This window comes from Ammodytes marinus (genome assembly GCF_949987685.1).
Source record: "Ammodytes marinus genome assembly, chromosome: 15".
NCBI lineage: Eukaryota > Metazoa > Chordata > Actinopteri > Uranoscopiformes > Ammodytidae > Ammodytes > Ammodytes marinus.
The window spans coordinates 5515896-5543503 of NC_137219.1; the positions used below are offsets into that span (position 1 = coordinate 5515896).

General features: G+C 39.0%; 3 protein-coding genes across 3 annotated transcripts; 2 read left to right on the top strand and 1 right to left on the bottom strand.

The window, feature by feature from the left end:
* Positions 1-1533: 1533 nt before the first annotated feature.
* On the top strand, positions 1534-7239 carry LOC307261630 (solute carrier family 22 member 3-like; the record flags this gene model as incomplete). The annotated part of the gene is made up of 11 exons (XM_080042213.1): positions 1534-1932; positions 2677-2780; positions 2890-3044; positions 4934-5102; positions 5297-5414; positions 5510-5613; positions 5710-5924; positions 6243-6351; positions 6521-6633; positions 6747-6846; positions 7182-7239. 11 exons carry the CDS (start codon positions 1534-1536, stop codon positions 7237-7239), a joined length of 1644 nt encoding a protein of 547 aa, XP_079898339.1.
* Positions 7240-9594: 2355 nt separating this feature from the next.
* On the top strand, positions 9595-23623 carry LOC307261632 (afadin-like; the record flags this gene model as incomplete). The annotated part of the gene is made up of 23 exons (XM_080042215.1): positions 9595-9690; positions 10964-11156; positions 11490-11596; positions 11706-11833; positions 11944-12011; positions 12312-12517; positions 12970-13115; positions 13601-13695; positions 13844-14115; positions 14225-14368; positions 15744-15942; positions 16426-16517; positions 16614-16700; positions 16804-16869; positions 16956-17029; positions 19946-20064; positions 20219-20308; positions 20449-20540; positions 20704-20844; positions 21545-22414; positions 22873-22972; positions 23099-23150; positions 23501-23623. The coding sequence occupies 23 exons, from the start codon at positions 9595-9597 to the stop codon at positions 23592-23594; spliced, it is 3531 nt and encodes a 1176-aa protein (XP_079898341.1). The 3' UTR covers positions 23595-23623.
* A 320-nt stretch (positions 23624-23943) lies between these two features.
* Positions 23944-26122, bottom strand: LOC307261803 (dual specificity protein phosphatase 23-like). The gene is made up of 3 exons (XM_080042429.1): positions 26030-26122; positions 24785-25068; positions 23944-24130 (listed from the first exon to the last, which is right to left on the bottom strand). Exons 2-3 carry the CDS (start codon positions 25052-25054, stop codon positions 23945-23947), a joined length of 456 nt encoding a protein of 151 aa, XP_079898555.1. The 5' UTR covers positions 25055-25068; positions 26030-26122; the 3' UTR covers position 23944.
* Positions 26123-27608: the final 1486 nt, after the last annotated feature.

Genomic DNA, 27608 nt, shown 5'->3' on the forward strand with positions numbered 1-27608 from the left:
TTAGTTGGTTTCGTCTACGAGAAGTTTATTAGATGTCATATATAATTCAATTGGTGATTTGGTTTCCTCGGTATTTTCCAGCTTGGGGGCGACTTTGTTTTTGACAAACACGAGAGGGTGCTGTTCTCTCACTGCTGTCAGAGTCCCATAGACAGACCCTCAGTTGATGACATTTTAACTGCACTGTGAAAATGAAACTCCTTAAAGCACATTATTGGTTTATAGAAGAACAGAAACAGGGGCTGTAAGGCGATAAGATTAATGTATCAGTTGAAAATATGAGTGAAACTGAAAGCTTGCCAATTGTTTGTAAAGAATTGGAGAAGTTGGAACCAGATATGATTTGTGACTGTTTTTTGTATTACAAAGTGACTCTACATGATAACCTGATCGCCCAAATAGTCGATCAAATTACTGTTGATCGACTGATTGATTAATGGACTCGTCGCTGCAACTCAATAGAAAATGATGCCCAAGATGTTTGGTATAAAAAGAAACTATAAATACCGTAAATACCATATAGATTTAAAGGATAAAATAAATAAAAATGGTAATAAAGGATACTGCAAATACAAATGATGTGACATTTTGAAAGAGCAGATGAATGGGACATTCAAAGACAACTAACTTCTCAGAAAACCCACCCAGAAAAAGGTTTGGGCAATAACTTCTATCAATGGAAGAAAAAAATGTACTTAGGCCTACTTACTTAATTTTTGGAAAGCTAGGTAACCTAGATTAAAGTATATATTGTTTCTCAGAAATGCTCCATTTTTGGTTAATGTTTACTTTAAATAACCTACATTATGAAAGCTGAGAGTCCCAAACTGTGTCATCTGTTACTCAAGCTAGAAGCTACTCTGGTTTTGTTAAAGGGGTTCTGCGATATAATACAGCATATATAATATATTAAATCACTTCGATAAACTACAAGCATATGGCATTACGGCATATACAAATAGGGTACTATAAACATGTTTGAACATTCTATTGGATACTAAAAAATAAATTAGTAACTGGAAACCTAAATCATATTGTCTGTCCTCAGAACACACTATTTGCAATATTTGGTTGCTGAGATAATCAATGTTTTAGGTCTGAGCTGAACTGGTATACACTTTGACACTAAGATAATATACCTAATATATTAAGTAATCTAAAGAAGGAAACTTCCATCAGACTTAGTATTTCGTTTTGCATTATTGCATGTTAAAATAATAAGACTGCAAAAAGTAGGGATCGCCAAAGTTATTACAATTCATACTGAAGAAAATGTGAATGTATGTACCACATTTCATCACAATCCTTTCAGAAGTTGTGATGAGACTCAAAACCACATAGTTTAACCTCATGGTGGTGCAAAATCACAGACACAGAACGGATGACCAGTAGGTTCAAAGATGAGAAAGAAAGGGGGACTTTGCCCCACTCATCTCTTTAAATAGTCTCCTCTTCCTAAAAACTCTCAGTCAGAGTGGAGCAGCTTCAGCACCTGCCATCACCTTGTTACGAAAATTAAGACAATCAGCCAAGATGGCAAATGTAGACAAACTCCTTGAGCACGTTGGAGACTTTGGGCCTTTCCAGAAGAAAATTGTTACACTTGGTGCATTACCGTTGATACTTTTCGCTTTTGTACTAGTCGGGGTAGTTTTCTTAGGTCACACTCCGGATCACTGGTGTCAGAGTCTGGGGTCTGAGCACCTCCAAGAGGAATGTGGCTGGACGGACCTGGAGTTGCGTGAAGTAACGGTTCCCCGATCTGAAGAGTCAGGATCTTTTAGCCGCTGTGAGAGGTTCAGCATCGACTGGAGCAAAAGCCAAAACAACTGCACTGAACCTGACTGGCTAGTGACTTCTAACGAAACCCAGTTGACATCTTGTGACAGTAGATGGGTATTTGATAAAAGCCGGAGCACGATTGTTTCAGAGGTACCTTTTCCTTTCTGCCTTTCTACCAATATAATAGTCCTGGTTTGATTAATTTTTACATTTAATTGTACTCATTTTCTAACTTTTGTATTCTAGAGCCTGGTCCTGTATTGTATTTTAATTGGATGCAGAATGTGGTGTATGAGAATTGTATGTGTTGGTTGTGCTTATTTACTATTTCATGGGCTGCTTTCTTGGTCAGGTTAGTCTTAGAAAATAGATTTTAATCTCAATGAGTTTTGTACCTGGTTACATAAAGGATATTGATTGAAGTGTCAGAAATCTTAAATGCTGTCATCTTTTTCTGGAAATAAATTGTATACATAGGTTGTATTTTGTTGCTTTTGCATTAGGACTCCCATCCTTACCTAAGTGAAAGCTCACTGTAACGTGACATTGTCACATGTAACGTGACATTGTGAACTTCGGTTCACATGAGCCAAGCTGTCCTATAGCTAGAAAAAACACACACGAGCTGTGTTGTGACACAATTTCATTGTTTTGTTGACACTGAGGTACACTGATACAGTACATTGCTTTTCCTATGTCAAAAAGTCCTGTAACTCTTTACACTGTTATCCTCCTGTAACATTTTAAATTTGGATTCGGTTTCTTGGTCAAATTTAGATTTTAGCCTTCTGTATCCTTCATTGAGTTATTTATTACTGCCATAATCATAATTATCTGAGTAACTATCCAAAAATTAGTTGTAGTTTTGGATGAAATATCTCTTTTATTTCCTAGTTCTCATTGGTGTGTGAGAAATCTTGGCTCGCTGATCTGAATCAAGTTTTCCTGGCATTTGGATTTTTTATTGGAGCTTTTGTCACTGGCTACCTGGCAGACAGGTCTGTTATGCAATATTCAGTAGATTTAAATGTTCCCCCTCAGATTTTCCACTGAGCCGCACAGGACGTATTTAATTACTAATAAAAAAAATCATTGTGTTTTTCACAGGTTTGGTCGAAAGCCATGTTTCATTGTATCAATGCTCGGAATTGGTATCTCAGGTGTAGGGGTCATGCTCTCACCATGGTACCCACTGCTACTAGTTTTTCGATTTCTACAAGGGTTTTGCGGAAAGGGAGCATGGACGGCCACTTTTGTACTAGGTATGTTCAATTACTGGATGATTTTGTAATATAAAATGTTGCTTCCCTTCTAGCAGCAAACAACACAAAAGTTCTTTAACTAGAAATACACTCACTCACAAATGTTGGAGTCATAAACAGGGTCATGTATCTTTTCATTGATTGATGTAAGTCTAGCCTGATTTCACAACTTGTGTCTGTCAATCATCTGCGTTTTGACAAACACATACTGTATGTAAGTATGAGCTGTATGTACAGTGCCTTGCAAAAGTATTCATACCCCTTGAAATTTTCGACATTTAGTCACGTTATAACCACACGGCTACATTTATCTTATTGGGATTTTATGTGATAGACCAACACACAGTGGTGCATAATTGTGAAGTGGAATGAAAATGAAACATGGTTTTACATTTTTTTTATAAATAAAAAACTGAAAAGTGTGGCGTGCAAAAGTATTCAGCCCCCTGAGTCAATGCTTTGTAGAACCACCTATCGCTGCAATTACAGCTGCAAATCTATTGGAGTATGTCTCTACCACCTTTGCCCATCTACAGACTGACATTTTTGCCCATTCTTCTTTAATAAATAGCTTGAGCTTCAGATTTAGCATCAGATTGGATGGAGAGCGTCTGTGAACAGCAATTTTCAAGTCTTTCCAGAGATTCTCAATTGTATTGAGGTCTGGACTTTGACTGGACCATTCTAACACATGACTATGCTTTGATTTAAACCATTCCATAGTAGATCTGGCTGTATTTTTAGGCTAGTTGTCCCACTGGAAGGTGAACCTCCACCCCAGTCTCAACTCTTTTGCAGACTCTAACAGGTTTTCTGTCCTGTATTTGGATCCATCCATCTTCCATCAACTCTAACCAGCTTCCCTGTCCCTGCTGAAGAACAGGTCCCCCAAAGCATGATGCTGCCACCACCATGTTTCACAGTGAGGATGGTGTGTATAGAGTGGTGTGCAGTGTTAGTTTCCGCCACACATTGCATTTTGCATTCAGGCCCAAAACTTCAAGTTTAGTCTCATCTGAATATGCTGCGTCCCCCGCATGGCTTGTGGCAAGGGTTGGAGGAAGGTGCTCTGGTCAGATGAGACCAAAAAGGAAATGTTTGGCCTTAACGCAAAGTGCAATGTGTGGTGGAAAACTAACACCCTATACACACCATCCCCAACTGTGGTGGCAGCATCATGCGTTGGGGGTTATTTTCTTCAGCAGGTACAGGGAAGCTGGTCAGAGTTGATGGGAAGATGGATGGAGTCAAATACAGGGCAGAAAAACCTGTTAGAGTACGCAAAAGACTTGAGACTGGGTGGAGGTTCACCTTCCAGAAGGTTAAATACCCTAAACATACAGCCAGATCTACTATGGAATGGTTCAAATTAAAGCATAGTCATGTGTTAGAATGGCCCAGTCAAAGTCCAGACCTCAATACAATTGAGAATATCTGGAAAGACTTGAAAATTGCTGTTGACAGAGGCTCTCCATCCAATCTGATGCTGAATCTGAAGCTTGAGCTATTTTGCAAAGAAGAATGGGCAAACATATCAGTCTCTAGATGGGCAAAGCTGGTGGAGACATACCCCAATATACTTGGAGCTGTTAGTGCAGCGATAGGTGGTTCTACAACGTATTGACTCAGGGGGGCTGAATATTAGCCACGCTTTTCAGTTTTTTATTTATAAAAAAATATTAAAACCATATTTAATTTTCATTCCACTTCGCAATGATGCACCACTTTGTGTTGGTCTATCACATGAAATCCCAGTAAAATAAATGTATGTGTGTGGTTTTAATGTGACAAAATGTGGAAAATTCCAAGGGGTATGAATACTTTTGCAAGGCACTGTATGTCTGTAAGAAGTCAGTCTGTCTGCTAAAACATTATTTTTTCTGATGCAGTGTTTGAGTTCTTAGGATCAAATGACAGGAGGTTTGTGTCCATGGTGAATCGGACTTTCTACTCCGTGGGCATGATCCTCCTGCCTTGTCTGGCTTACTTCCAGTCCTCCTGGAGGACTCTGCAGCTGGTCATGAGTTTGCCCTGCATCCTGTTCATCTTATACTACTGGTATACATACTAATACATAATAATACATGAGATTTATATAACACATCTGAGCACTCAAAGTTGTTTACATGGCCCAAAAAATATAAAGAAAAAACAATAAACATTAAATTAATATAGTTTGCTTCATAATTTCCATGCAAATGTTTTATTTATCTGCATGCTATCTCTGATGGTGACATTGTGTGTTTGCAAAGGATCATTCCTGAATCCCCACGCTGGCTGTTCTCACAAAAACGAACTACAGAGGCCATGAGAGTTGTTGCTAAGATTGCAAAATGCAATGGAAGATCTTTACCGCATAATCTTCCTGAGGTATCATGCTTTCATATTTGTATACCTTATGAACTGTGTCAACTAAAAATGCATTTATATAAATATGATTAAATGTTAAATATAATATTTTTCAGATAATTATTTTGGAGGAGAAGAAAGAAGTAAATCCTGTATCAGTAATGGATTTGTTTAAGACGCCAAACATGAGAAAAAACACACTCATTTTAACTTATGCCTGGTAAGTCATCTTGATGCAAGTTGTTGTGATGAATCATTCCCGCAGCATGCTTGTAATTTCAAAAATACAAATAACGTGAAAACTCCTCTCATCCAGGTTTACAAGTGCTGTTGTGTTTCAAGGCCTGGTCTTGCGGCTTGGGATCACTGGTGGCAATCTCTTCTTGGATTTCTTTATCTCGGCTTTGGTGGAGCTTCCCGTGGGCCTTGTCTTCTACCTGCTGGTCAACAGAGTGGGGCGGCGCTCGCTCATGGCCGTCTCCAACCTCACTGGTGGCATCGCCTGCCTAGTAGTCCCCTTCGTCCCCAACGGTAGCTACAGATGACTGGTGTATATGGAGTCCGGTGAAAATATATCTTGGTTGTTTCTTTTTAAGATATTTTTTGGGCATTTTTATGCTTTATTTGATAGTGCAGAGAGACAGAGGTGAAATGGGGCAGAGAGGGGAGTGACAAGCAGAAAACGACCGCGGGTGGGAAACAAACCCGGATCTGCTGCTGGGCCCGGCCCGGGAGGGGGACGCCTTACCAACTGAGCTAAAGGCGCCCCCATCTTGGTTGTTTCTTGATGATTCTTCTACTTGTTTCCCATTTCCATCCTAATTTTGTCTTTTCTGTTTTTTTCTACAGATTTTGTCTGGTTAAAAAAGTCCATTGCAATAATCGGAAGGTTTGCTGTAGCCCTTGGCTATGAGACGCTGAACTTTGCAAACACAGAGATGTATCCGACACCACTTAGGTATTAAACCAATAAGTGTTGATCGATTTTCTTTATGCTGAAATAAATTATGGAAAAATATGGAGCAAAATTTGTCTGTGAAATGAAGACAAAATGCTCTACCAGGTCAGAGATTCTGAATTGTCCCTTTCCCTTTGTTGTTGTTGATTTTCCTTTCAATTTCTTATAGAAACTTGGGTGTGTCAGTATGTTCATCAGCCAGTGACATCGGATCAATTGTTGCACCCTTTCTTCTCTACAGACTGGCCAGTATCTGGCAAGAGCTGCCTCTTTTTCTTTATGGTACATTTTTGCCTTTCCTCTTCTTGCCACCAAGTTCTTCAAATACATGTTTTAGATACCTTGTTATCATGCTTAAAACAGTAAAATTGGCGAATAAATATATATTGTTTCAGGTGTGATATCATTGCTGTACAGTGGATTGGTGATAATGTTGCCCGAGATGAACGGAGTCGCCCTGCCAGAGACCATAGAAGATGTGGAGAATCTAGGACGGTACATTGATTTTTACTACTAAATTACCTTATTATAGATATGTATAGCAGATTACAATGAACAAATGAACAAACCAGAATTAAATTGCCAATATTACAAGGAGTGTCCAACCAACAACAAGAAGAAAACCAATGCAACTCTTTTTTCCAAAACCGTTTGAGTATCGGAAAGACAAAGGGAAAAAATTATGTAGAAAAGTGGTCCTGACATAACAACAGGAAGAAGGTGTCAAGAATGGGGGGAAGTTGGCAGGAAGAGTGTGAGTGTTGCATTAGGCAGGTGCAGCAGAAAGGTTCACGCTTTAATCCTTAATGTGTCTTTGTGTTTTCTAACAGGAGGGAAGACAAGTCAAAAGAAGCAGAGCGAACCAGCCTGATTATAATTCAGCCTTGAAGAGCTGGAACATTATTGGATACTTTTCTACATACTGAATGTGTTGTGTTTACCATACACATACAGTCCTGTGTATTGATTTACAGCCAGTGAAAACTATTTCGAAATGCATGACAGTGGTTGTGTTGCTCACTTGTATACATTTAAGATTCTAAAGCTTTAGAAGGTGTTAGGGTTGCAAAATTCCGGGAATTTTCAAAGTTGGAAACTTTCCATGGGAATTAACGGGAATTTATGGGAATTAACGGGAATTTTGGGAATTAACAGGAATAAACGGGAATTTCCTCAATTTTAAGCGACCCACATGCACTAAATTCTCCTAACTATGTTATTTCAGTCCAGGCAAACGTTCTAGACAGTAAAAAGAAGTTTTTTCAACTAAGTTTTAATATATTTATGAACATTTAATTTCAAATCAGATTTTTTTTTACGTTTATTGAGACACCCAACTGGATATCTTATATTGATTTTTACTAGACCAGGTTTACAGAGGCTTAAACTGTGATTTTAAATATAATTGGGGAAAATATATTTTAGCATAATCTTGACTTAAACAACCAGATTTTATGCAAGTACACTTGGCAAATTGCACATAGCACACATCCTACTGCAGGGGTACTGAGGCCACGCCCCCTACATGCTCTTTGCATTCCTCCATCAAATGGGGGACATTTTACTTTATTTATTGAATGGGTGGGGTCAGACAGATGTATATAATATTTTACTCAACATTCATCTTTTTGTTGTTCAGTGAAATTATTGATTGTTCATAAAATAATCAAAACTTAAAGTTCTTCTTACAAATGAATTTGTTCAAATGTAATGTTTTTTAATTGTATTATTTTGCATGGATGTCTGCCTATGACCAAACATAGTGTTTAAATGTTTAGATTTATGTTTGGATATGAAAAAAAAATAATTTAAATTACTGCCATTTAGTTAATTCCTATCATTTCCAATTTTGAATATTCCCAAAATTCCCGAGCGAAAGTTCCCGTGGAAAGTTTCCAGAAACTTTACGGTAATTTACCGGAAACTTTCCACCCCTTTGCAACCCTAGAAGGTGTTAACGTGAGAATGGCACTGTGAGGGGATGAGGTGTTGGGAAATGGTGGTCTAGATTATGGACCATATGCACTTTGAGCAAATGGTTGGTCCCTTTTCTTTATTCATTCTATATTGTCTGTCTGTTATTTATCAGGATATCCCAAAAGCAATGTTGTTAATTGATTTAAATTAAATAGAAAGGAAGCAGCCCTTCTGTTTTTTTGTTTTGTTTTGGGGGGTGGTTAGGAGATTAAAAACACAGCCAAGAGAACAGTATTGAGATACATTATTGCAGTCAAGAACGATTTGATATCAGAAATAAGTTTTGCTTAAATACAGTAAGTGTTTGTTATAAAATGTCCAAACTGTTTTGGAAGATCATGTAACCTTGACAAAGTTATACACTGCTGGTGTTTTTGTACTTCATAAACTCAAATAAAAATGATTCTGCTGATGGGCTGTAGTGGTTTCTCAAATGGATCAACAAGTGTTAAAGGCACATCTTCTTCATTTTCCAACATGCAGACAACAATACGCTTGGTTGTTTCTGTATTTTAATGCTATACTGTATATCTAATTAAGGGTTGTTATGGTTGAGGCTTTTGTTCCATTGTAGGTTTACCCAGAATGCTTCAGAGCAGATGACAAAAGCTGCCCTACATACATAAAAATTAATGACTGGGAAGTCTTAAAATTGTGTTGAAAACCAATGGTATGCATGAGAAGTGGGATTCCCTCAAGCGTAAATATCCGTGTCGCTGTGAAAAGGAGGATGGAGGGAGGAAGTCTCTCATTGTGATGATGAAACTATTTTTGAAACTTTTGCACATTGTTATAGCATGATGACTTCTGCAGCATGGTTAAATAATAACTTGTTGATATTTAAACTTGTGTAAAAAGATGTAAATTAATCAAAACATGCCCTTTTGCGCATGTGAAAATGTTTCAAGAGAAAATGACTTTTGGTGCTGAATTATAAAGATGGGAATCATTTGCCAGTGACAGATTATCAGGAAACTGTTTGCCTCACATAACGAAGCTCCACTGACCCGTTAGATGAGGTCAGAGGGGCGAGGGGGCTTGGAGAGGGGATAAAGTAGGCAATTATGTTTAAGAACTCAATGCACAATACAATGAGTTTAAAACTAATGGGGAATGGACTGAACAAGGGGTGGGGTCTATATACATACATACAATACCCGGGGACAGATGAGAGCTTTTCTCTCACAGGATATTCCACTGCCTTTTTTTGCGGAGAAGATCTCCAGCAGCGAGCTAGATAGAAACTTTGAGGTTAATTTCTCAAATATGCCGGAAGAGGAAAAACGAGAGAACTTGGCCGATGTTATCAGACAGTGGAACAACAACAGACTGGACCTGTTTGAAATTAGCCAACCTGATAAGGTGAGTCGCCTGCAGACATCACATATGGTTATAGGCTAAATTAATTATCTGTTAACATTTGGAATCACCTTTATTGTCTGTTCCATTTGTCAATTGCCCAGTTTGAAATTCACCTTTAGATTAGTAGTACGTTTTAGTAAAGTTCCATTTAGAAAAAGTTAAAACCAACCAACCCAATTACATTTAACCACTGTTCTACTATGCTTTGGTGTGCAGTAATGTTTAGGAAAAAATTAAATCTATTCTTATAATTAAAAAAGGAAGAAAAAGTAATATCAGACATGCTGCTTTTCTTCTCAGCTTGCTGTAGGGCGTGTTTGATGTTTGATTGACAGAAGCTGTTAGGCTGGCACAGTGTTGTGTAGTGAGAGGAGTAAGTAGTAAACAAGTAAACAAACTTGTGTTGTAGGGCAGATATGATGCTTGATTGGAGTTTGCACTTTTTGTTTTGATTATCTCTTAGATGCAATTTCGAAGTTTCAAAGTGTCTTTATTTTTTTTTAAAGATTTTATTTTGCATTTGTAATGCTTTAATCATAGTGCAGAGAGACAGAGATGAAATAGGGCGGAGAGGGATATGACATGCAGATAACCAATTACGGGTCGGATTTAAACCGGGTCTGCTGCGAGGACTGAGCCTCATGGAGGGCAAGCTCTAACCACGCCCCCACAGTGTCTTGTTTTTTAAAGTTTTGTATGCCACTGTAAAGCACTTTGAATTGCCTTGTGTCAAAATAGTGCTAAATAAATAAACTTACCTTGCCTCCTCCATAAAGAATTCAGCCTTCCGCAATGTGGATGGGATGGAGTTGTTTTATTGAAATTCTGCAAAGACATGGACATGGATTAACTAATGCTGAGAGTAGTAACATAAATACTACAGCAAAATGTTAATGTTTAGTGCAATTTACTCTTTAAATTTGGTCTGATTTACAACAGATAATCTTGTTGTGGGTGTGGCCCTACTTTTTGTGTGTACATATGTTGGGGATTGGTGTGGTCAAGGTGTGGGGGAGAGACCCTATATTGAATCGATTGAATTTACTATGTTTTTAAATTTAGATTTTAAAGTTCATTAAGTAACAGAAGGTAATCAAGCTATCAAATGTAAAATGTTAATGTTAAATACTAAAGCTATCATTGAGAAATTGACATGGTTATGCCCAATCAAAGTCTCCATTTTGAAAGGTTTTGTCTTATCACCCTCAGAGCCTATACAAAAATATGTTTTTTCTACACACAAAAACTAAAAAAGTTTAATTATTTCTGGTAGAACTTGGAGTTTCATGGTGTGATGCGCTTCTACTTTGAGGATCCGGTTGGAGGAAATGTGGCCACAAAGTGTCTCCGTGTTTGCAGCAACTCTTCAACTCAAGAGGTCATCGAAATTCTCTCAGAAAAGTTCAGGCCTGACATGAAAATGCTGACATCAAGTTACTACCTTTATGAGATCCACGCCAGTAAAGGTAATAATCACTGGTGACTCGAGATGCAAAAAAAATTGATTCATCTTTAATAAATTCTCTGAAATGATAAATCAAGTTACCAAGTACTGGGTAGACAGAAATTTAACTTTGAACAATTTTAATAATAAATGTATAGTTTTTTAAAGATTACATTGAAAAAAAAAATATGCATCTATAATTGGTGAAACAATGCATGAAATATAAGCAGTATGACAAAACAATAGCCACATACTGTAACAGTTTTAGCTAACAGTGAGGTGTTGTACAGTTTTAATCCAGTTAATTTAGGAATGTGCTCTGACAATTTTTCTGTGTTGTGTACGTGGGAATAAGAACGTAAATTGGATCTGGACGAGAGACCTTTGGTTGTACAATTAAACTGGACCACAGACAACAGAGAAGGACGCTTTGTGCTCAAGAAATCCAAGGAGAGTTTGCAGGTACTACATTGAAACATTCATCTAGTCTGCAGTGTCACACACTCTCTTCACTCACACAAAAATCTCATCTAAATTCGGTTGTATCATTGTCTGTGTGTTGACAATCAAGGAAAACTGTCACGGGAAGGAAAAGGGAGGCGTCCTCCAAACCTTCAAGAGGACACTGTCGAGAAAAGACAAGAAGAAAGAGAAGAACACAACTAAAGCAACTGACAACGTTTCAGAGGATGAGAACGGGTATAATGCTTCTTTGTTCACAATCAAGTTTTATTTATATTTTCCAAACTGCTGGCTTCAGGCCCTGCATAACCGTCAGAATAACATCCTTCCCTTTAAACAATATCCAGGTCAACTGAAAAACTACTGAACAACAAGAGCAATTGTGTGTCTAACCATGAGACAAAACGTGACCCGGGTAAGTGATCTGCAAAATGTAGTTAAGAGATAATAATTTACAATCAATAAGGACTAAAAAAGATGATTATTGTGTTGGCTAAAATACAGGAGTGAAGCACAGAGAAAGTCTTTATCCTGACTTTTTGGATCAACCTGGATTACCAATTGGATTGAAATTATGTGATAAGTGTGAGTATTAAAAAAATAAAAGATAAATGTGTTCTGCTTGTTTGATACTTGTTAGTTGAAGCTTCGCTGCCTTCCTTAATTTTCATAATGTCCTCCTGCCCCCCCCTGTTGGTGTCTTTTAACATTTCAGCTGAGGAAGCCTTTCTGTCTGCAGTCATAAATTACACCAACAGCTCCACCGTTCATTTCAAGCTATCACCTGCGTACATCCTCTATGCTGCTGGACGCTTTGCTCTGCAACGCCATCAAAGGCGAGGCCCTCCACCCTCGGGGCGGACGCACAGTGTCACCTTAATGGCAAACAAAATGGTGACCATGACAGGGAAGGTCATCCAGGTAAGTCCAAATACTATGTGTTACAGTTTCTCACATTGAATAAATGTAATCATAATAATAAGTGATGCTGACAGCCACCATAGATAAGTCAAACAAGCTGCTGCTTGATGACTTTAAATGTGGTGCCAGTTATTCTGGAGAATGCTTGTTGTCAAAATCAGTGAATTCTCACAAAATCCACTACCTGTCACAACTGTTTTTGCACTGGAAAAAAAATCAAGTTTTGATACACAGCCAAAGCTCATCGAAGATTTTTTTTCCATCACACACAGTATGAAGAGACAGCGGATCATGAGAGGAGATATTCACTGATTTTGATCAGGGTTCTTTTGACAAAAAGCATTCTCCAGAATTGCTGAGTCCATTGTTTGAAATTCAACACCGCAAAGTCACATCTGCCAGGTGTCTGTGAGTTTACTTCACTCTGTTGCTACTGTATATTTGCCTTACAGAGGCAGGAGACCATCGCGGGCGCTCTTGCCTTTTGGATGTCCAACTCTTCTGAGCTGCTGAACTTCCTAAAGCATGACAAAGACCTCAGCTCGCTCACACTGCAAAGCCAGCTGGATCTGTCCCACCTGGTGCACAAAGCTTACAGGTACAGACAACAGAATTTACCATAGGGATAGAGTGATTTTGAAACCAAACTGAAACTGCAGCACAACCAGATCACCCAAGAAAAAAGCCTCCGTAGTTACCACCCATCAAATGAGCCATCAAGTGAAGCTAAAATCATATCTGACCCGACTCACCCTGCTCTCTCTACCTATTCAAGTTTTTGCCTTCTTAGAGACAATACAAGTCTCCAAAAGAAACTACTTTAAAATGTTTTTCTTCTCACTGCAATAGCAACCCCAAACTCCAAATAAATCCCAGATACTGTTATCGACTCATGACTTATGGAAAAAGATCTGCTACAACCGAAACAGAACGTTCAGTAAAGAAATTCCAACATGTTGAGGGGATTTTTAAGGGATCCTTATCAAAATGTGTTTATATAAAATGAGTAGAATTATGTAGCTTAAAACGCATCCAGACAGAACATACTTAAACCAATGCTTATTGTGTTTTATTACCCTCAAGTTTTCTTCTAGAGTGTCTGCAGAATGAGTTGAGGAAGCACTTGCCAACTTTTTTGAACGATCCTGAGCAACATGGCAGGCTGCCTGCTGGTATAGGTAAATGTTTGTTCTATTTATGAATACTAGTAGTATTGATCCTACTCAGTTCACCATATAATGTTAAGCCTTTGGAGGAGCTGTAATGTTGGAGGACATGTTGCCTTCCTGTTCATAAACTGTGAACTTTTTTCTTTCCCTGATGCAGAGATGGTACTGAACACCTTGATGAACGCCATGTCTCTGCTACGCCGCTGCCGAGTCAACCCTGCCCTCACCATCCAGCTCTTCTCACAACTCTTCCATTTCATTAGTGCCTGGCTTTTCAACCAGCTGATGAGCCCCGAGGCCAACACTCCGGGCCTGCGCTCGCACTACTGGGGGGCCGCTTTACGCCACAGGCTCTCTGGCCTTGAAGCCTGGGCTGAGAGGCAGGGTCTGGAGCTAGCTGCAGACTGCCACCTCGGACACATCATCCAGGTTTTTTTTTTAAGTGTCACAGCCGCTTTTACATACAGTGTATGGTCAGAGCACATATTTCAGTCGGTACAAACAGTTAAAATAGGATAACCAACCTGGCTGTTTCTAGGCAACCACGCTCCTGACCATGAACAAGTACTCAATGCAAGATACGAAGGTCATCCAGAATACCTGTTTCAAGTTGAACTCACTGCAGCTGCGGACATTACTGGCCGGCTACCTCTATGCAACCAATGAGCCTCACATCCCCCCTGTGAGTATATTTTGCTTTGTTTTTCTTGAGTCAAACAATACAAGCAAGGGGGACACTGTTCCACCCATCTTTGTTTTGGTTTTTGAAAAAAAAAAATTTAAATCGTATTTTATTTGAAATAACTTAAAATAACTGAGGTAAGCCTATATTTTGCATAGTTAACACTATTTCGGTTTGTTCAAAGACGCATGGCTACACACTGGAATTTAAGTTATTTTAATTGCACGTACAAAAAAATTAATATAATAGATATAAAAAGGCACAGCTTTAGTTATTTAAATTGATTAAGATTAAGATAAATATCTATTTTACATAATGGCCCTAATATGCCATAGTAGGATAATGTTAGCAGCAGCCAGTTGGCAGCCTCATAACAAATGGCTAACTAGCTTATCAAACACAAGAATAGCTAAGAATTTAAAACTGTTGCAGAAAGTAAGTACTTGCCTAAGAGTTGAGGTCACAGGGTGTCGACTTGAGGACAGGAAACTCCGCACTACCAAACTGAAATAAACCATGGTTGTAAGCTTAGTTGGTATTGTTAGCTTCGGGTTAGCAAATGGACGTAGCCTTTTAAGGGTGACTATTCTTGCTACAGCAGCTAACGAAAGAGGGCCTCGCCATGGCGGACGGTAGTAAAAAGGCGGGAGATATAAATCACAAATCGCAGGCATTGTGTGCTGTTACCACAAGGACAATGTGAAGTGATCTAAAAAATAAGATTAAAGGTGCAGTGTATAGAAATTGAATTAATTGGCATTTTTCAGAACAAACCTGGTAGAAATGGAATATAATATTCATAGATATGTTTTAATTAGTGTATAATCTCTTGAAAAAAAAATCGTTTTTTATTTCCTTAGAATGAGGGTTTTATAATAGGTCCATGGGGTCACCCCCATGGGTCACCCCTACAAGGAGTCATGGAAACAGAGACTAGCTTAAGTTACATTGCATACTGTTGGGTAGTTTTAGCAATGCAATCATAAAAAATGCATTATATTATTAATGAATTAAAAGTAGGTTTTCAATAGCCTACATTAATGAAAAGAACAGTAGGACTAGGCCTATTTTACCCTAGTGTTGAAGCAGGAGTAAAAAGTAAGCGTGGAAAAGTAGAGCAAAAATAGCCTATAAGCCTACCTGAAAAGTTACTTCCCTTTGGTTGGTCAGTTGGTTACTTTACCTACTATTACAAAAACGTTGCTTCCTGTTATTATTGGTTACTTTTCCACTAGTCCAAGAAAGGCAGTGGTCAAGGTCATCTTCAGGTTTTTGTTCATGCTCACAGCAGGCAGATTGGATGTCCCTTTCCTGAATCCGTAAACTATAGACCGGCCTTTTCCTGAAATATTTCCACCTGTCATGCACACTGCAGGGTTTGACGGATGCGGTGGTGATGGCTGCGGAGGCCTCAGCAGATATCCTGATCCGGAGCGAAGGACGGGAGGTTCGGTCGGAGGAGAGTCTGGACATCCACCTGCCCTTCCTGCTGCCGGAGGGAGGATACTCCTGTGACACTGCGAGAGGAATCCCTCCAGGGTTTAGGGAATTTTTGGATCCAATTTGCCGGAAAGGTATATAGGCGTCTGGTCTGATAATAGTCTGTAATATTAACAAAAAGTAACAATTTTAAATGTGCACTGTGCAGTTTATGGGGAGGGGGATTTGTTAACATTTGCAGAGCCTAGTAAGTTTACAAAACATCATTAGCCTACTCTACATCAAATTCTTAGTATTTAATAATTCCATCATCATAAATCTAAACTAAATTATTTTCTGGTATGCCTACCTGGAACAAAATGCAAGAGTATGTAAACAATAAAAGTGGAAAAGGTAGCCTAACTTTTCGGGCAGCTTTTTTACTTCAAACAGTGTTCATGGGATCCAATGTTTATTCAGTTGTGAAAATATATCTTAGAAAGTTTTCACTTCTCTGACCCAAAATTATAAAGTGCACCTTTAAAATAAAATAACAGCTATGTTTTGTATCTAAAATTAAACACATTTAAACAAATTCATGATGTGATATTTGCATGAACGGCATCCTTCTCTTCCAGGACTCTGCTCTTTGATATCACAGCCGAACTCCAAAGGAGACTGGACCGTGTACTTCACTGAATCAACTTCCTCTGCAGACACCACATACTTGGTGAGCAAAAACAAAGATTGTGCTCTGTTGTTTCAGATGCGTTGCAATAGAATTACTTACCGGACTTATATATTGTATTTCTAAATTCTTCAACAGGCAGCACATACAGAGCCTGAGATAATGACAATCACACTGAACAAACCTTTGAACAGTGGGATGGGGGTCAGCATTGTGGCTGCAAAGGTGATTGCCTCAATTCTGCCTAAATGTTTTTCCCCCCATAATGTGCTCAATAACTGGAACAAAACATATCTCATTAATGTCTCAACCTTTTATTTTTCCACAGGGAGCAGGGCAAGGCAACCTTGGGATTTATATAAAATCTATTGTCAAGGGAGGACCTGCTGAGATGGTGAGATCTAACACTCTGTGAGATCATGTCAATAGGCTACAAAGAAAGTTTGAAAAAAATTGACAAAATCTCTTGTCTTGTCTCAGAATGGCAGGTTAACAGCAGGGGATCAGTTGCTGAATGTTGATGGTCAAAGTCTGCTGGGCCTCAGCCAAGAGAGGTATGTAACAGTCTGTTGTACAACAGACTGTTACAACAGACTGTTGTACAACAGACTGTTATGTGGGAAAAGGTTATGTGTATGTGCCAATGAGGCATGATTGAACTATCTCCACACACACATACTGTATCTCCTGGACTGGTATGGCATTACATACACACACCCTTTGCTCTCAGAGGGTAATGGGTGCATGTCCTTAAAGCCTCTACGAGTAAGTCGGCACGTTGGCGACACCTTTGAACAAAAGCGGTAGTATTTTTACGACGCCAGCTGTCGTGAAGCTGTTTTCTAGCTCGTGCAGGGCCTCAAGATTCAAATAATCAGGAAGCAATATAGTGCGTGTCCGTGTGTTGAAAGTGTGAGGGCACCGGACTCTTTTCGGCTCGGTGAGAGTGGTTAGTGACACAGCATCAACTACACCTGATTGCAATGAGTTGATCCATTGTCACCTCTCACGGAGCTGAACGAGTATATGTCCCCACACAAAGGAATGAACGAGAGACGGCAGTTAGTTATGGATCACGATGAGGTAATGTGTTTATGTTGTTGTAAATAATGACTATTTCAGATGAATAATGGTCATCTGATGATGCTGGTGAGGCAAAGTAAACTTTGTTTTAGTAGGCTACCGCTCATTCATTTAGGAGTAAACACTGCAGTCTAGGTTCGCTCCGTGAAATTGTGTATACGTTGCTTGGCAACGCCCTCCCGCCCGCCTATCACTCTCCCTTTTACCTTTTCTTCATTGCATTTTCTTTTTTTTCTTTGATGGTTCAGCCCCGTTATCAGTCATTATGACGACAAATAGCCTAACTGTCTCAAACAAGGCTCCCGCTCCCCTTCTAGGATGACCAGATCGCATTTCCATTACTTTTCACACGTCCCGCAAATTGAGACGTTGTCCCGCATTGTTATTGAAAGTGAGCCCCCCTTTTTAAATGCGTGTTTTATAATCTGGCATTTATCCGATAGCTGTGAGGAGACAGCAGTCTCCGTTTGTCTGTGTGTGTATTGGTCTGTGTGTGTGTATCGGGCTGCTGGGCTCAGTGGCTCTGTGAAGGTGCTGCCTGTAGTGCTTCAACGTTTGTCTTCCTGTTACTTCAAAATAAAAGCCAACTCACGTTTGTCAAGTGAAATGCTAATGTGAAGCCAGTGAAATGCTTTTAATGTGAAGCCGCAGCCTTAATGCTCTATTTGTTTAACAGTAGCTAACTTAACTGCTGCGCGCTGATCTAAAGATAGTGTTTTTTAAATATAGAAAGCCGTGTCTCTGGCATTACCGGTGGTGACACGAGTTTATTTTGCTAAAAAAACGGCACTTTGTCCCGCATTGTCCCGCACAAACGTAGTCTTTGTCCCACATCTGGTGAATTGGGATCTGGTCTCCCTATCCCCTTCCCTCACCTGGAGTGATAGGCTTCTCAAATCGCGTTCCTGCGCCATACTGAAATCTGCGACCAATACGGATATGTGACCATAGAGCATGCACGAGCGAACCGAAAATCGGACTGGGTGTACGACCAGATCAAATGCAGTAATAAAAACTATATAAAAACGTCTTTCTTTGCACTGATGGTCTCGTTTGCTGTTAAAGGTAATTTATGATTATGAGAGGAAACATGAGGCTGTTTAAAAGATATTTAAATGTTACTCGTAGCCGCTTTAACTTTTGTGAATGTTTTCCTCTAGCGTCAACATGAGGTTTAGGTCTGTGTTTCTGAGTGATCGCCAGCATTGATATGCAAAAAGACACATATCAGTGTAGTCATTGACTAACAAAGTAACTTAACTTAAAGCCACTACGAGTAACATGGCACGTTGGCGTCCCCTTTTGACAAAAGCGGTAGTATTTTTACGACGCCCGCTGTCGCAAAGCTGTTTTCTAGCTCGTGCCAGGCGCGCGAGTGTGAACTAAGAAGGGAGCAATATAGTGCATGTCCGTGTGTTGAAAGTGTGAGGACTCTTTTCGGCTCCGTGAGAGTGGTTTTGACACTGCATCAACTAATGCCAGTCTGGCACACACACCTGATTGCAATGAGTTGATCCAGCAGTGTCACCTAACTACTCTCTCTCACGGAGCTGAAAGATTACGTGTCCGACCTCACAGAAAGCGAATGAACGAGAGACGGCAGTTAGTTATGGATCACGATGAGATAATGTGTTTATGTTGTTGTAAATAATGACTATTTCAGATAATGGTTATCTGATGATGGTGAAGCAAAGCAAACTTTGTGTTAGTACCAACCGCTCATTCATTTAGGAGTAAACACTGCAGTCTAGTTTCGCTCTCGTGAAATTGTATACACGTTGCTTGGCAACGCCCTGGTCCCGCCCGTAGCCTATATCACTCTCCCTTTTAGCTTTTCTTCATTGCATTTTTTCTTTGATGGTTCAGCCCCGTTATCAGTCATTATGACGACAAATAACTGTCTCAAACAAGGCTCCCGCTCCCCTTCCCTCACCTGGAGGGATAGGCTTCTCAATTCACGTTGTTGCGCCACACTGAAATCTGCGACCAATATGGATATGTGACCATAGAGCCTGCACGAGCGAACCGAAAATCGGACTGGGTGTGCGACCAGACCAAAAGCAGTAATAAAAACTATTTAAAAACGTCTTTCTTTGCACTGATGGTCTCGTTTGCTGTTAAAGGTAATTTATGATTATCAGAGGAAACATGAGGCTGTTTAAAAGATATTTAAATGTTACTCGTAGCCGCTTTAAGTTTACACTGCATCAATGTTTGATTGGACAATATTATGCAATTATCCAAAATATCACTTCTCTTCAAGATTATGTAATACAAATTAGGGTATATATGCTTAACCATCTTCTCACTGGTTCAATTAATTACAAGTTTAATTTAATGGCATGAGATGGAGAAATGACCTCATGAATTTCATGACACTGATTTAGGGCAGCAGCTATCATGATGCAAACCGGCCCCGTTGTTACCTTACGGGTTGCGAAGTTTGGAGCGAGCTACCACGGCCTGGGGTTTCTGCTGAGTGAATCAACCTCAGAGCCGACTACAGGTAGACACACAATAAAAAATGTAACTATTGTGGATTTTAATTTTTTTTTAACTCTCCGGACCTAATTAGAATTCCTTCTTCATAGATAGAAGCCATGCTTATCCAAATGGTAAATCGCTGGTGCTGTACGGTGTTGTGGGTCCCGGCCCCTCAGAACAACAGCTCACTGGAAGCAGCAAAAGGAAGAAAGAACAGATGATGCAGAGGAACCGACAGCTTTTTCGCTCCAACCCCAACATGACCAGTGGGTGCTATTCTATTTGTATCACCTACCCCTTCTGGGCATATGCAGTAAATGTCTAAATGGGAAATATGTTTATTGCTCGAGGGCGACACACTCCAGTGTATTTATTTTCTTCTTTAAAAATTAAAAATCTCCAGCAGGTTTTGCCCCAGAGGACGGAGATGAACCGCGTGACCCCGTGGTGAGAGGGAACAACATCTCGGCGGTCTCTAGTATCAACCTTTGCACTGATGTGAGATTTTATTAGATTTCTCTATCTAATTCCATCTGAAATATATGTAAAATGTTTAGTCACTATGAAGAAAAATGCCAGTTTAACACCCAAAGTGGGAAGAAATGCTGTTTGGTTACAAGAAAGTACTTTTTTTTTTAACCGAATGTATGTCCGTTTTCAGACATTTCAAAGGGAATACTTGACACTTCCGACCCCTAAATCCCAGGACAAGAACCTGTCTGAATACAGTCGACCTCAGCAAGCAGTCAAAGTGTCTTTGAGGCCTTTAGATGGACAGAGCGCCAGCAAGAGGACCTTCATGGTAAGCCTCTATGCAATACAGAGAGTCTTTATGTCCCTCTGGCAAACTTGTTATTGAGCAGTAAATAAAGTAAAAATCAATATGTTGTTCACAGTAGTGGAAGGGAACAGTGACATTGCAGCTATTTAGAGGTATTGGAGTATTTTGATTTAATGCTCTTTACACTGAAATATCATACTTTTAACCCTACTACATTTATCTGGAGGTTAAAGTAACTGTGTGCTTTATATATATACATAAAAATACCCTTTTACACAAAAAAACATATGATAGGCTTTTAAATACAACATTTGTTAAAGATTAACACGGCGGTTTCCAACCTTTTGGACCCATGATCTCTTACAAAAAAACTAAACTTTATCATCCAAAAATGAGCAATGATAAGAGAAAAGTCATTAATATAAATAGCCTATACATTGGTGTGTAATAGATCTTAGTCTTTTCTCCCTCCTTTCTAACCATCCAATGGGAACCACTTTTATTAAAATGGCCTAACTGTAGTACTAGCTCTTTTAAAGTTTTTATAATAGTACTTTTACTTATATACAAATTTTACTTTTAATGAACTCATTAAATTGCTGTAATGGCATTTTTAGTTAAGTGAAAGATGTGACTTCTTCCTCAACAACTGATTGTTTAAAAAAATTACAAATAAGGAGTAGGTTTAATGCTACAAAAATCTCCATATTTCCCTTTCCAGCGCCAAGCTCTGTCACAGGAGAACTTGTGTGTGGACAGTGGAGGCCCCCTGCTGGACAAAAGGCAGAACTTGTGGGAGCAGAGGGAGCAGCGTGCCAAGCAAAGCATGAGCCACTATTCATCTTTCCCAATCCGCTCCAGTGTTTCTACTAATGACATCCTCTCAGACAACGCTACAAAAACACAACGTACAAGTGGCGCCGGTGTGTGGAGAACTCCCTTTACACAACACCCAACGCCTATGCCTTCCATCCAGCCGATACGCATAGACATCCCTGTAACCAGAGCAGTGAACACTAACACAAAGGCTAATCCTACACTCACCACCTTCAAGAGTTCAACTTTAACCGCACTGAAGAAGAGCCAAACCCTTCAAGTAAACGGACATAAACAGAACCAACAACACCACATTTATGCATGTCCCATTGCTGCCACCAAGAAGCTACCTCAGCCCTCGCTCCTGTCCCCACCGCAAAAGAACCGAGCCGCAAAACCCCAAGTAAGCATCACTCCGACAAAGCACGTCTCCTTTCAAGATCCCCCCACTCAGCAGAAGCAAAGTATTGGTCCTACAAAGCAAAAAGAAAACCCCCAAAATCTGTCTGACCCGTGGAAGAGGGATGCCCAGGAGAAGCTTGAGAAGCAGCAGAGGCTTCATGTGGTGGAGTTACTACAACAGGAGGTGCTGGACTTGGAGGGTAAAGCAAAACGCACAGCAGAGGAGAACGACCGGCTCAGAAAGCTCAGCCTGGAGTGGCAGTTTCAGAAGAGGCTGCGTGAGATCGAACAGAGAGGAGAGGATGAAGATGAGGAGGAAGATGAGGATATGGACATGATGGTGATGATACAGCAGATGGAGAACAGAGCGCAGGTGAGGTTTCCATATAGGTGTTGGTAAAGGAAAGAGCCAACCTACAATAATAAAAAACTAGAAATTCTGATGTTACGAAGGGTATTCCGGGAAAAGTGAGCAACCATTAACATGCAACCATCTTTGACAGTCATTATCTCAACATTATTTTTTTTTCTTCTACACTGAACCAAATATATCTTCAAAATTTCTTCATCAATTTCTCAAGCACTTACATCAACAAAAATGTCCATAATAATTATTAGCTCTATTTTGAATGTTATTAGGCTACAGAAAGATCTGTTCATATGTTAATTGTCTGATTTGATACATTTTGTTCATAAAACCAATGTTTAACGTAAAAATTAAACGTTAAAATTGTTTATCAAAAATGTAATACTTTTGTTAACTATAGCAAAGCTGGTATATAAAAAAACACAGTAACCTCTAACTAAATAATTATTTGTATTCATCTTCAGAACCGCAGAAGTTCTACTGGAAACGTCAACACTGAACTAAAAGAATTGGAGAACCATCCAGGAACTAATCCTTCCCATACGGAAGAAAAGGCAAAGACGGGTAATTATTTGCTATTAAATTAAAGAGAAAAAAATATTTAACTTTAAGATTTATTCATTCAAAAGAGGCAATGCTCATCTGACAATATTTTATTTTACATTGCAATATTTTCATGTTGTATGGCAGAACGAAGACAAAGCGGACCCAGTGAGGAAATAAACAGCACTGCATCAGACGAGTGAGTTTACATTTTTGGCAGAAATAAAAAGAAATTGCATTAAATCTAACAACCAGCAATGTAAGCAGCATTTCTACTTATGATGACAATGAAATGTATATGCACAGTTGTTTACCTTCACAACAAGCATTTAAGTTTGACACATTACTGCAACTTATTCTTAAAAATAACTCTTTAAAAAGAGTTTGAAAGAGATCCCTGAGGAAGTATAATAAATCTACAGACGACACTCGTACAGTAGTATAAATATATTTCAAAAACATTACAGGCTAATGTTTGTGTCCCATTAAGTGCTTTCCCTTAAGACAGCTCAAGTATTCCTAATTGCTAATATAAATGTTTATTTACAGAAACCAGCAGGAGAAAACCAAGAGATTGTCTGCTCCTGAAAAACTAACATTCAAGGAGCGTCAGCGTCTCTTCTCCCTGGCAACCAGTGCATAAATAAGGTTAAAGCCTTTGGAGCTGAAACCTTAGAGGAAGAATGTTTCTATAGAAACAAAAGTAATGTTATGCTAGCAAAGTAAACAGTATACAGTACCATGTAATGAGGCAGTTTATGTATGTATTTACAGTAGACATGCTTGTTTTCATCAAATGTCTAAGAGATAATTGGGATCAGTATTGTTATTCAGGATGCTAATTTAAAAGAAAAATAATTTTTCACCTTTTTGAACCTTAATTGATGTATTTTTCTATACTTAGATAATAAAGTATTCATTTAGCAATAGAATTTATGCATTCCTTCTACTTGTGTTATGTTTAGTAAGTGTAAAAAAAAAACATTGCTAAGACTACTTTGTGCGCTGGTAAAACTGCACCACGGCTTTCTCTTGGTCCTGAGTTTCGATGGAGCCTCGTCGCAGCTCGCGGATCTTGTTGATGGCGTCCATCCCAGACATCTTCCTAGTCTTGACCAGGTAGCAGGCCAGCATGGTCCCTGTCCGCCCATGGCCGTGCATGCAGTGGACCCCCACACCCTGCATAGGAACAATACTATTGAGTGTTTTTGCAAACGCATTTGATAGTTCCAATTTTCTAATCGTGAGGATGTGCTGCTTTTCATTGTCTCATTTGATGTCACACTGAATATGTTTGGGTTGTATACTAAATCAAGCAATTTGAAGGTATCACTTATGTTAATAAAGTTGTTTTTTTATTATTTGTTGACATTTTATATGTATAGATGATGAATGGTTTAATTGATAAAATAGTCATTACATTGGACTAATCAACAATGAAAACTTTTGTAAGTTGCAACCCTGTTTGCATGTACAGCTAAACAAAACCAGGAATAGAAACCAACAGGCTACGCTTTGGTAAAAAACGTTTAGTGCTGATCTTCTTGTGAGAATTAAAACTAAATAATAAATTGTATGCTATCTCATTCACCGACTAGGGCTTTTAAAGCTTTTTCTCCCTTCACTGTTTGAGTCATGCACTTAAGAGGGGCTGGAATGTTAAGGAAGACAGTTCTTTCATCTGGTCCAGGGGCTTTCATCAAAGCCTAGTGAACCTGATGCAAAATGCATTACGTTGCACATAATACAAAACTCAACCCTGTAGAGTCCAGAAAGTACTTTATATGCAAAACCATTCATAAAGCACAGTTTATCAAGTGTCTGTGACCTTACCTCCCCCTTGGAGTTGGCCTCTTCCACGATAGATAGAAATCTATCAATCTGACTCGGTGAAGGAGCAGTGAAGTCCTGAATCTTGATATGGTGCAGCTGTAACTTTGGGCACGTGTCATGGTTGGGTGGCTTTCTCTCACACAGACAAACCAGGTGATGGATACCGTTGTCCAGCATGTACTGGTAGTCTGATGTCATCCTTGGAAGCGCCAGGCCGGCTACCTTGTCTTTATCGACCCAGGAGAAATTGTTTGGAGGAATGGAGGCCATGTTTGTTTGTCAATCTGAGAAGAGAGAAGGGAGAATGAGTCAAATCAAGACAGTTTATTTGCATGTCACACCTTATTAGTTAGTGAAGCAGTGATAACCTGTCATGTACATCATGAAGCAGCATACAGTTCATACAGCAGTAGACAGGTGAGACTGTCTATTCACAGGGTTCCTACAGCTAAAAGCAATTTAGATATGAAACTTTTTAGAGCCACTTGGAATTAAATTTAAGACCCATGTTACAAAATTAAAATGCTGAAAAGAAAACACGATAAAAAAAACACAATTTTTTTCTGGTTATGGACAACTTTGCCCAAATGTTTATAGATTAAATGTTTTAATTTTTTTTTTCAAATATCTTTTTATTTATCAGGTCATTCAAAACACACAACTATGAAGCCATAAATAATAATAATTTGCCTAAGTGGATCTTTCTGATGTTATTCGTTAATTATTTTGAGTTTTTGAATTGCATCATCAGAAAAATTCCTGAAATGCTACTTCACACTTTGTGGCATTTTAAATACTTTAGAAAGATTTGTTTATGACATTTTAATATCAATTAAGGCCTATTTTTAGGTGAATGAATGAAACACCTTTAATACTTTTTTAAGAATCAGCAGGACATTTTAACCAGTAATCTTTTATCGTTTCAATAATTTGAATAGTTCAGGGTGAAACACTGGGACAAAGTGCAGAAAGTTAACAGTCTTTACAAAAAGTGTTTGAACCCATCGGACTATTTGTCCAACAAACATTAGCAAACTGCCTAAGCAAAGGTTCACCGCCTGACAGTAAAACATAGTTCAAAATAATAAACCACAGGCCTGAAACAAAAACCTAATGCACACACCCTGTAGGCCTAACCAGACAGCTCTTAGTTTGATTTAAAGATGAGAAAAATAAAGACGAGAGAGACAGCAGAATGTAGCTTAACGTAAGCTAATGGCTAGACGCAAAATTACTCAGTTTTACCTTTCAGATGATTTTACGGTCCTTTTGTTGACTGGGACAAACCCTGTTAACTAACTATACTTCACCACCACAGTGCAAAGACCTTTAGCGTTATGTAACATACGCTAACTGTTGCAATGCTAGGTGGCGCTTATAATAGCTACATGGGCCACAAGCTGTTTATATGGGTGGGCCTTGCAGCGGTTTGATATATTCCACGCTATCCCCTCGTGAAAATACATGTCAGGATGGCCGAGCGGTCTAAGGCGCTGCGTTCAGGTCGCAGTCTCCCCTGGAGGCGTGGGTTCGAATCCCACTTCTGACAACAACCTTTTCCCATTTACACCATACTCTCTACAATTTTCGTATTTATGTTTTTAGATCACGTTGCCTTATTATGGCATAAATGTTATTTTGTGATCATTTGTTTTTACTGGGTAGGAATAACAACTGATACACTGGGTAGGAATAACAACTGATACTGATAATCCTTTTTGGAGTACGAAATTAAATATTAAAGTACTTGCTGAAATTTGCATACACTGCTGTCAGCCTCGTAACAGTAAAGGCATATGTAATAATACACTTGAAAATGCATATGTAATAAAACACTTATATTTAAAAATAATAGTCTAAGGTTGTTGGCATAAAAGTAACACACAAATTAAAACTGTAATTAATATTTGTTGGCTAAAGAAATTGATACATATGACAACATGACAACCGGGAAATTACGTCTATACGTTATGTCAAGCACTAGACTGTATCATGCAGCTTAGCATTAGCAAACGCAGGCTAATGTAAAGAATCTGAAAAAATATAAATTGTTGTCATGAAGTTTTTCTAGCCTAAAGAGCAAAATAGTTCGGTGAAACAAATTACACGGCTGGTGAAATTACATAACGTCTACAGCTGGTATTTAGTTTCCTAATGCTTTAGTAAATGTTTAGGCTAATAGCCTTAGCCTATAATATGTAGCCTGTACCATGCGGTGAAACCCCGACCTAGCAAACATAGGCTAACGAAAACGAACTAAATTCAACTTAGCCGAGATATTATGACTTGGATAGCTAAATGAGTCGTCAAAACAGGTGAAATTACGTTTTTAAACTAATATGTTATAGCACTCGTAGTAAACGTGTGAATTCTTACCATGTCGTCGTCAATGGCAGGCCTACAGCGGAAAAAAACGGAATATGCCAAGGACAAAACTCACGGTCACGTAACATGGCTCATGTTTTATCTAACATGTCTCTGTCCTGAACATTTAGCTGACCAGTCGGTAAGTTGACGAACAGTTGATGTAATCGGCGGCGAACTTTCATTTAATTCCAAAGAGAAAAATAACTGGAACTTTTTTTTTTCTTCCAGCAGTCATCTAAAAAAATGCCTAACGTAACGTAACGTGACGTCAGGGTCCCAAACGTGCGTTTTCCCAAACTTGCAGGGCTCCGGTCATGGCTCCGGTACAGCTGCAGCCAGGTAACAATGCCCTGATTGGTCAAATGTTGGAAATGTAGGAGGCAAGAACCAATCGGTGGAGAGGAATGTTTGACTCTCGAAATTGATTTGTCCAATATTTCGTACATTCCAGTTCTGT